Source organism: Neolamprologus multifasciatus, chromosome 17, assembly GCF_963576455.1.
Source record: "Neolamprologus multifasciatus chromosome 17, fNeoMul1.2, whole genome shotgun sequence".
NCBI lineage: Eukaryota > Metazoa > Chordata > Actinopteri > Cichliformes > Cichlidae > Neolamprologus > Neolamprologus multifasciatus.
In genome coordinates, this window is record NC_140455.1 from 4,205,591 (window position 1) to 4,216,356 (window position 10,766).

At 40.8% G+C, this 10,766-nt stretch overlaps 1 protein-coding gene and 1 pseudogene across 6 annotated transcripts in view; both read left to right on the top strand.

Moving 5' to 3' along the window:
* The window catches only part of scube1 (signal peptide, CUB domain, EGF-like 1), a 124,426-nt gene extending 116,706 nt beyond the window's left edge, over positions 1-7,720 (top strand). For all 6 annotated transcript variants that reach the window (XM_085138953.1, XM_085138952.1, XM_085138954.1 and 3 more), the window contains 7 exons: positions 2-163; positions 300-467; positions 1,579-1,740; positions 1,834-2,031; positions 3,268-3,420; positions 3,533-3,612; positions 3,738-7,720. In XM_085138953.1, coding sequence (XP_084995079.1) covers positions 2-163; positions 300-467; positions 1,579-1,740; positions 1,834-2,031; positions 3,268-3,420; positions 3,533-3,612; positions 3,738-3,890 — 1,076 coding nt within the window. In that variant the 3' untranslated portion in view covers positions 3,891-7,720. The remainder of the gene's footprint in view (position 1; positions 164-299; positions 468-1,578; positions 1,741-1,833; positions 2,032-3,267; positions 3,421-3,532; positions 3,613-3,737) is intronic.
* A 980-nt stretch (positions 7,721-8,700) lies between these two features.
* On the top strand, positions 8,701-9,636 carry LOC146498760 (uncharacterized; annotated as a pseudogene).
* The last annotated feature ends 1,130 nt before the right edge of the window (positions 9,637-10,766 follow it).

The window sequence follows — 10,766 nt, forward strand, 5'->3', positions numbered from 1 at the left end:
GTGAGCTGTGGTGTGGGGACATTTTATAGTGGGGAGCAAGAGCAGTGTGTCCAGTGTCCCCCTGGTACATACCAGGACACGGTGGGACAACTTTCCTGTGAGCCATGTCCCAGTACTGAAGGACAGGGAATCGCTGGTGCCAAGAATGTGTCCCAGTGTGGAGGTAATTCCCATTTTTTCCTCACTAATACTGAGATTGTTTCCATTTCATAATGTCAGGAAATCTGGATATTAATATTAATGTTGTAGAAAGAAGAAATGAAAACCAAAAAGAAAGTTTCTCTCTATCATCCCCTCAGGTCAGTGTCCAGTCGGTCACTTTTCTGATGATGGTTTCCGCCCATGCCAGCCCTGCGCACTGGGCTTCTACCAGCCAGAACCGGGCCGTGTCCTGTGCTTCCCCTGTGGAGGAGGCCTCATGACCAAGTATGAAGGATCTGTGTCCTTCAGGGACTGTGAGGCCAGAGGTGTGTCTTTTGTTCTTTTTGTGGTTTATTTTGAAGATACTTGTCAGAATTGCTTGTATAGCGCAAGTTCAGTTCAAATAATACACAACAATAAACAACACAATTAAAATAGAAGTGCCAGAGGCGACCAGTAAGGACTGAGTTCCCTGACAGTGTGCCAGAAACATTTGATCAAAGTCTTGTTTCACGACTTGACCAAACTTCTTTTTGCTTCAGCCACTGTCCTAAACCCTGCAGCCAGCTGCCGCTGGTTTGATGGCAGTCTTATTGTTGATAAGACTTGTTGATGTGTGGAGAGATTGTTGGTTGTTGTCATGTATTCAGCTCAGTCCACTAAATTTCTAAATAAGTAAAGTGTATTTAGAAATTTAGCATGTTCATCCACTGATGATCCTAGACCAGCGGTCTCCAACCTTTTTTGTGCCACGGACCGGTTTATGCCCGACAATATTTTCACGGACCGGCCTTTAAGGTGTCGCGGATAAATACAACAAAATAAAACTAGTACTGAAAAAAAGAAGATTTATTCATAACACACGTGAAAAGACCCAGGAAAACCGAGTAAACGATAAAAACGATAACAAAATAACGCTGAAAACCGATAAAAACCCTGAAAACCAAACATTTCACACCTGAGCCTCAACTCTCGCGGCCCGGTACCAAACGACTCACGGACCGGTACCGGTCCGAGGCCCGGGGGTTGGGGACCGCTGTCCTAGAGGATGAAAACCACTATTTTTGTTTGTTTATGCTGAACTTCTTGTGTTTAAGACCAAATATCTGGAAAATTTCACAACACTAGCAAATGAGAATATTAATGATGCGTTTAGCTGATTCACACTGATTCCTGTGGCTCGTTCTCTTAATGTTTGGTCATGTTTGATCGAATCTGTGATGAACACTATCATAAAGGAGAGCGTTGTCTGAATGACACAATGCCGTCACTTTAATGGGTTAATAAAGCCACATAACTACGGGCCCATAGTGCTCAGATGTGTTGAGATGGTACAAACTGATTTTGTTTAGTGAGTGTGCGGTTCAGTGTTGTCTTTGTGTGTCTACTCTTTAATAGAGTTGTACTGTGTGCACACTTACCCTTACCTTTCCTCAGTGCACTGTGCTCCTGGGCATTACTACAACTCCAGTACCCACCGCTGCATCCGGTGCCCAGCAGGCACCTACCAGTCAGAATCCAGCCAGAACTACTGCATCACCTGCCCGGGCAACACCACCACCGACTTCGACGGTGCTACCAACGTCTCCCAGTGCAAAAGTAAAGCTGCCCACTATTACCCATCGAAGTATATCACAATATTGTTGGCATTGGTTGAAATACTCCAAAGGGTTTCTACAATTTTGTCCTTAGACCAGGTGTGCGGAGGGGAGCTGGGAGAGTACACAGGCTACATCGAGTCTCCTAACTACCCTGGAGATTACCCATCCAACGTGGACTGTGTGTGGATGATAAATCCACCACACAAGAGACGCATCCTCATTGTGGTGCCAGAGATTTTCCTCCCCATTGAGGATGAATGTGGAGACGTGCTGGTCATGAGGAAGAGCGGTAAACAGAAATATGAATGTAGAGAACTGATGAACTCGTTGACTTCACGTTTAACCCTTTATAGCCGGTCAGAACAGGCACGCTCAGTTTTGCGTAACTATTTTTAAATCCCTGTAGAACCGGAACCGCGTAAGCTAGCGCAATAACTTTTTTTGCATATGAAACCGGAGGAGTTGTACTTACATCTTATGCCATCAGCTTGTCCTCGGTCACAGTTTCCTTCCACATATAGTTTTGCAAAAACTGCATAAAAAGCACTTGCAGCAACAAAAACATAATATTCCAGAAACACGCTTTGCCGATCCGATCAGCTGTTTGTAACATTTCCCACATTGAAAAAGACGTCAACATGAACTATCGCATGTCCGCCATTTCCTGCCTGAAACAGGAAGTGACGTCATTTCCGCGGAAAATGTAGTTTTTTACTTGTAGGCCTTAAAAGCCTATACTGGTGTTTTTATAAGTCATGTTTGACTTTATGCTTTTCTGAATAGTTTCTGGGATGCTCAGAACTCAAATTGTGCTGCTTAAAATAGTTTATTTTGATGCACATGCTGGTTTCTTTGCAAATTTGCATCATAGGATTGTTTTTCATTTTTCCTGCAGTATATAAAAATTGGTGTATCTCCAAAATAAAACTATGAAGACACTCAAACTAAATTTCCTGTGATGGGAAACTATTTTTTGCAACTTTTTTGTATTTACAGTTTTGAGGGATAAGCCTCTTAAATTTCTCTAACTAGAAATATATGTTAAAAAAACAAAAACGATTTTCAATTTTTTTGTAGTTTATTGCACTTTTTTGCAATTAATGTCATTACTATGGACTTAATGCAGACATATTATTAAATCTGGGCTATAATGGTTGTATTGATGTATAGCAACTTGAAATGCTCCCAAAAATGGCTCCACAGCATGTAAACATATAATATAAGCTCTGGCGGACTTGGTTCTATGGTAGGTCTTAAAGGGTTAAATGAAGATGCAAAAGTGTGCCTGCTTGTGTTTTTTGCACAGCGATGGGGTTGGCAGTGCCTGTAAGAACGTATATGGCACTGTGGTTCTTTCCTAAAGGCTTACCTGTGAACAGTGACTTTAATGATGCTGCCATGACATGCACATGTGTCCAGTGGCACAGTATGTCATGCTGTGACATCTGAGCTTTAGGTCATTCCACATGCTCCAAGAAAAACAAGCTCTAGCAGATTCTAACCGTGCTGTGTGCTGTGTCTTCAGCCCATCCCACCTCTATCACCACTTACGAGACGTGTCAGACCTACGAGCGACCCATCGCCTTCACCTCCCGCTCCCGTAAGCTCTGGATCCAGTTCAAGTCCAACGAGGGGAACAGCGGCAAAGGCTTCCAAGTTCCGTACGTCACCTACGATGGTGAGTCAGCTTCATCGCAGTTCAGTGGCAGCCAACCTTAAACGATCTCACAGCTTTTTATTTCACTGCGTTGTGTATTTTCACCCACTGATTTAACCCTGTTGTGCTGCAGAGGACTACCAGCAGCTGATAGAAGACATTGTGCGGGATGGCAGGCTATACGCCTCTGAGAATCACCAGGAGATTCTCAAGGTATGCATGTAATGTGAACATGTTAGCAGCTGATCTTTGTTCCATGGTCAAACACTAACATAAGGTAAAAAAAATCATCACCTCATAAAATGCTGACAGTGTTTGTATCTTTATTCTCCCCACAGGACAAGAAGCTGATAAAAGCCCTATTTGATGTGCTGGCTCACCCCCAGAACTATTTCAAGTACACAGCAGCAGAGTCCAAAGAGATGTTCCCTCGTTCTTTCATCAAGCTGCTGCGCTCCAAAGTCTCCAGGTTCCTACGACCATACAAATAGACGGGCCCGTCTACGTCCTGGTCAACAACCCTGACATCCTGCATCATTCCAAATCCAGCAAACTAAATGTAACCCAAACCCCCATCCCACTTCTGCCCGCCTCTGTCTATTCATCCATGTATATTTGAGTTTTCTAACTCGTAAGACATCACTAACAATGGAGCTTTCTGTACAAGGTTTGACCGATAGAGGTTTTTGAAGGCCAGTATTTATATTTTTATACTGTATATTGTATTGATATATTCTTTCTTAAATTTGGAGATTTTGCACTGAACTGTTAATTACCACAGACATGCTATCTGAGTAAGGGTTTATCTGGCAGTAACAATGAATACATATTTTTCAGTAGAAACAGTACAGTAACTATGGTAATTTACTAATTTAGTAAAATCATCTGGCAAATATTTCCTTTCTCTGAATGTTTTATAGAATGTATATAAAGTGGTGATCGAGTGGAGGATGTGCAGCGAAACAGCAGAGTCCCAACCTGTAGGTACATCCCACAGTCAGTTTGTTTCATCTGCAGGAGCCCCCCATGCCCAAAAACCTGAAATATTATGCGCAGCTTTGTGGAAAAAAGACGACTCGGTCTATCGACTAGTCTTTCCTGGTCTGACAGTGCTAAGCTAACCAGCCGTAATCCATTCCTCCACTGTTTTCTGCTTACAACATGACCTTTTCCATCTTTGTACTGTTTTATAGTCGAGCTGATCAGGTGTGAAAACACCTGTAACTGTACGTCTCTCGCTAAGACTAAAGCCTGAATGCAGAACCCTGTGAAGGTGCAAGGGTGTTATTCCCTGTCAGACGACTTCAAGTACGATATCCTACAAGGTTATGAGAACATAACCAACACAGGCAAACATGTTGGTACTGCAGCTTTAACAAAACCTCATCTTCTCATCCAACTCAAAAACAAAGCAAATTGATCAACATGTAGCTGTTGTTTAAAACATGCATATTAAAAAACTCTAAAAGTCTGAATCACCTGCTATCACACAGCAGCACTTAACAAAGGCCAGCATCAGCTACCCAGCATATCGGTCAAACTCTGTTTCTTCTTTCCTCACAGTCATTTCCCATTGTTTGCACATTCTCTAACAACTGTTTCCTATTTGCTTTCTGTGTTGTTATGTCCTTTTTTAATATTTATACTGAACATTTTGGAACTTGCAGATGTTTTAAAAATGGTCTGCGAACAAGCGTGTGGACATACACAGGTGCCCACGCAGAGCACAGCCTGAACTGGATTTCTTTATTGGCCCTGTCGTGCACGAGACAGCGATGAGAAAACAACCAGTGCACTTAAATCAGAAATGTTAAAGTGGTGACATCTAAATCCTTTAAATGCTTTATCCACTGGGGAAAGATTCAATTGGGCAAATTGCAAAATCGACATTGTAATTTTGAGATGAGATAAAACTACCTGCAAGTAACAGATTGTTACGTTATAGAGAAATGTACCTGGTGTAACTAGTATTTGGAACTTTCATTGCACTTGAATTTTATATTTTAAACTGTAGGTGAAAGGATCGAAGTTACATGTTTTGTTACCTTTTTGTGTTATGTGCCCGGTGTGGTGGTGATAAGAAAAAGAAGCAGCTGTGTCTCCTGTTATTGCTTCCACTCTGTAGCTTCCAGTTACCCTCAAATTTGTCTGAATAACACACACACACACACACACACACACACACACACACACACACACACACACACACACACAGAGTTAGGTAGGCTGAAGCATCTCAAAGCCTTCGACTGTAGAATAAACTGAAACACAGAAATACAGTGCAAGCGCTGGATTAGCCAGCCATGCCGCCATCGCTACAGTACGTGTTTTCACCCCCCCAGTCCTACTTCAGCCCTCACATACGTTACATAGCTGCCAGAGAGAAGAAGTGTCTGTAAACGCTTCTTGCATGATGGCATTATACATCACAATATCTACAAGTTTCTAAAATGACTTCAAACAGACGCGCACTTTTCCATTAAATAGGAAATGTGAGTGTACTATACTTTTCTTTTATAACAAACTAAACGTTTCTGTGTCATTCCCATTGTTACTAATATATAAACTCCTATAGCGCATATTGAAGATGGACTCTACATCTGCACACTGAGACTGGAGTTGAAAAGCGAGTCAGGAGTGAGTGCAGTGTTGGTCTGAAGGTCGGAATGAGAAGCATCTCGTGCCCGAGCGTTTGTAGCAACTACAGCTTCACTGATCTGTGTGTAATTCTGTTCAACAACATGCATGCTGATGGTAACAATGTAAAATCCCTTATCAGTGCTGACATTTTTTTAGAGACTAATGTCCTGTTACCTGTGTCATTCTAGTCTTTGTGCTGGGCACAAGGAAGATAAGGGGTAGCCATCGCTAAATTGGAGCTTGTCACACTGACGTTCAAATAAATGACCACCTTGATGGTTTTGCTACTTTTGTTCTCAAACACAAATCACTGCTGAGTATTTTTCAAAGTAGAAGCTACGAAACTTTCAGTGCACTATGACAGTTAACTTTACTTGATATAAACTTGCATGGCGTGCAGTTTGCTAGCACTCAGAGGACAGTTACTCAACAGTTTCAGATTTTTTAGTTTCAGTGTTCATTAAACAAATTTGCATTGCCTGTAACGGTCTGTGGAGTGACTTCAGTGTGAATGTCGCAGATAAAATCCAAAGTATTACTCGATGCTCCCCCAGTGTCAACAGTATTACTAGCTAACTTTAGCTAAGGAAAGCTAGGATGAGCCAGCTAGTGGCTATATTATGTATCATGTGTCTCTGTTAGTGGGTGTGCTGCATTAGCTGTTAGCCAGTGAATGCCATTTGTCCTGAACACATGAAGGAGCAGTCAATACAATGTAACTGTTTCATTTTCAAGTCATTATCAGAAACAGCACAGAAACCAGTTCAATGATCTATTAGAATCGATGGTACAAACTCGTTAGTTACGTACTTAGCTGTGCCTGTTTTGTCTTTGATTTAATGCTCCAAAAATACATTTTCTTGAATGTACGCTACAATACAAGATATTACAAAAACTACAATGATGGATTTTTAAAGTCTGAAAGTTGATTTTCATAGTGCTCTGAAATGAAACCAGAAGGTAGGAAATCAATCAAAAGACTTTTGCTTTGAAAAACAGTATGCATTTTTGTGAACTACTTGTAATTAATGGGCTGAAGCAAAACCTGCAGTTTGGTCCTGCATGGCACTCACCTGGGATAAACTGGTCAAAGTTTAGGGTTTTTGTCCAGAATTACATTTTTTTTCTTTTTTAAAAAGTAAGGAAAATAAAAAATATTATTTTTGCAGTGGCTGAGAATCATCCCTGTACGACAGCTACATGTGGAAATACAGTGTGTCCTCAAGGCTGTTCTCACCAAAATCATTGTGTAATTTCCCAAATTAGTCGTTGTGTTAGATATTCAGCTCCAAGTCAGATATACTGCGGTACGGCCTCCTTCCTGTTTGAGGTGGGTCCTGTTCATGATGAGTGTTATGGAAAAAGTTATATGAAATGCTCTAAAAATTTATAATTGTTTTTTTCTGAGAATGTATTCGGTTGTGAGTGGATATGAATGTGGTTTATGAGTGTCGACAGAACGTGTGCGTGACTGATTCTTTGTGTGTGAGTCTTTGTGCTGGGCGCCTGTGATAGAAACAGAGGTTGTGTATGTGTACTTTAGTCCATTCTGTAGAGGAATAATTTTAACGTTTGTGTTAGTTGGTTGTATCCAAAGAGAGAAACTGTAACGCAGTGGTGTGCCATTGTTTAGTCCATGAAACTCCAGTACTGAACAAATTAAATAAAATAGTAGCAGAAACCCGATTTGACTTGTCTCGTTTCTGACTGCGAGTGGAATCTTCAGTCGAACAGACTCAGAGGAGAAACGCTCCTATCCGCTCATCTCTTATCTCAGATGTGCTTCTACGTGCTTTTGGCACAACCGTCTTCCGGTGCACTACCGGAAAATTTAGCTGACACTGCTAATACTGCATTTATCATCAAGTGAAACAATCTGTGCCGCAGATCTGGACACGACATCAGAAGTACGCGTCACCATCATCCACACACTATTCCAATTTTATTCAGAGGGGGAGGTGAGATACTTTCATTTTTTGGGGGTCTCAGAAATTTCCAGTTTCTCTTTAAAAGCTTATCAGATGAAAAATCCAATAATTATAGCAATGTACAGCCTGTCTTACATATTGCCCCACCTACTCCTAATACATGCATTAATTTAAATCTTTTGAATCCATAGCAGAGGGAGTTAACAGTGTCATTTGTTTTTGTAACAGACACAAAGTTACAGGTTGGGTCCTTTGTGATAGTTGTAACTAAACTGATGTTTGTTCCAGTATTTAACTTGATAGCATGATGGCCACACACTGCAGTTGCTATATTACAGAATCAGAGAGTGTAAAGAGGAGACAGAGGTGGGGGTGTGAATGCTGGAAGTGAGGTTATTTCTAACCAATCAGTAAGAGAGGATCACATCCATTCTTCTAGAATCAAACCTTTAAGTTGCCTCGTAATTACAGTGCCTTGCAACTAATAAAACAACTTCTTTTTTATAAAGCAGCAAACTATTTTCCAGGCTAAATGATGATCTTAACCCTCTGATGCATAGTTGTCACTGGAGTGGACAGCTACTAAAACGTACATACAGTATCTCTTTAATGCATTAGTTTCTATGGTGGAACTGCATATTAGCCTCTAGAGTGCTCTCTGCTGCCATGCTCCATTGAGGTCAATTCAGTGTTCAGTTAGTGCAACTGCAAGTAAATTTCCTCTGAATCAAAGATGGCAGACAAACTGTCACCCCTGCCGACCACTGCTGGGATATCCTGTCAATCCTTCTATGCTAAAAGAGCCCAACAGGTAAAAAAAATATGATGATATGCAGTAACATCTAGGGAAGGATATTATCTGTTTGGAATAAGAAATTGTTATGTCTAATATGTAAAAAACTACGATTAACCATGTGTCCAATGAAGTGGACATCATGCATTACCCACTATATTTTTTTTAACATAAGTCATAAATTGTCTCACTGTTTTTGGGACTGTTTTGGTTATAAGTAAGCGTATAATTGTTACATTTATAAGCTACTCATTTAAAATATATATTTCTGTGCAGATCAGCTGTAGTTTGAGTTACTATAATAATTATTTTATCATATTTTGTAGACTTCAAATGCAGCAAAGAATAAGGCAGCGTACAGAATAGTCCAGGAAATTCCATCCAGCTCCAGTGATGATGATTTCATTGATGAGTGCAGTGATGATGAGTTCAGTGATAAGTCCAGTGATGATGAGTGGCTGCCAGAGAAGAACAGAGACATAAGAGCTACGGATGATGAAGACACAGACAGTCAGGGTACAGAAAGTGAGAATGATGAGGGCCAGGATGAAGAGGAAGGTCAGCATGATCAGGGAGCTGTGGGAGATGGGTACATGGCACCTGACCATACTCAAGCCCGCAAAAATATTTGGAAAGTCCAAGACAATGACTTTGATGGAGACTGGCCTCCTTTTCTAGGAGAGTGGAAATTGAATGTGTAGGGGAAGGATCCCATAGATTTCTTCAGACATCTGTTTCCAGCAGATCTAATTGATAATATAACATACAACACCAACTTGTATGCTCTACAAAAAGGGAAAGAAAATCTGTCAGTAACAGGAGAAGAGATGCAGGTTTTTTTTAGGGATCAACCTGATCATGGGGTACATTCGGTAGAGTTGGATGTCTCGAGACCGGTCTTGGTCTCGAGACCACTTTTACGTGGTCTTGGTCTCGACGGACTTTTGTCTTGGTCTCGGTCTTGGTCTCGACGGACTTTTGTCTTGGTCTCGGTCTTGGTCTCGCTGTCTCGGTCTTGCGCTCTCAAATCGACATAGTGTTCGGGAGATTTGGAGTCAACCATCAGCGGAGCGGGGGGTGTCTTACTGGGCTTAAGCCCGGGTCATTTTTTCTGAAGCATGGGGTTTTTTGGAGTGTAATTTGTTTGTTAGATGCCTGACTGACAACTGTATAAAACAAAAACAACACACGAAGCACAGAGCGCACCGTCGTAAATTCCCCCTGATTTTGGTATGATCCGAGCTTTGGCACTAGGCGACTGAGCACAGCACCCATGTGAGCGAGGGGGGGAGAAGCTGCTGCCTGCGAGTTTGCTGCAGAGGAGAGCTTAAGTTTGACCAGGTACCAACAGAAATCATTCGTACTGAACTAATAATGTAAATATGACGGTGTATCACAAAAGATTGATATCAAACTGATCACTTGGTTGCGTTACTTACTCTTCGAGTGAATCAACAAATGGATAAATAAAAAGCCGAACGACAATGCTGATTTTTTTTAGAGAGTCTTAGCTTACATCTCATATTTTCAGTTGTTACCCTCCACGGCTAAACAAACTCTCTAAATCGGTTTCAGTTGTGTACTGATGAACACAACAATGGACATAAGGAGCTTCTTTCAAAGAAAAAACTCAGGTAGATGTTATTTTATATATTATGCTTTGTATGTTGTTGTATGTTCAGTATGTCTATGCAAAACAAGAGGAATTTCAATACACAGCAGTATATTCACAGTTGAAACCAGATATTTACATACACTTTAGGGAGAAAACATAAAACCTTTTTTTTACTGTTAAACATCAATTTAGAGTAAACTTTTGTTTTAGATAAATAAATGTTGCAATGTCTTTTGAATTAGTTAAATGTCAGAATAAAAAGAGGGAGCTGTCTATTTTAATCACTTTCATCAAATGTAGGAGTACATATACACTAAGTTTATTGTTAATTAAGATTAATTAAGAAAACTCCAGATGATTCCATTCTGAGCTTAAGAAGCTTCTGATTGGT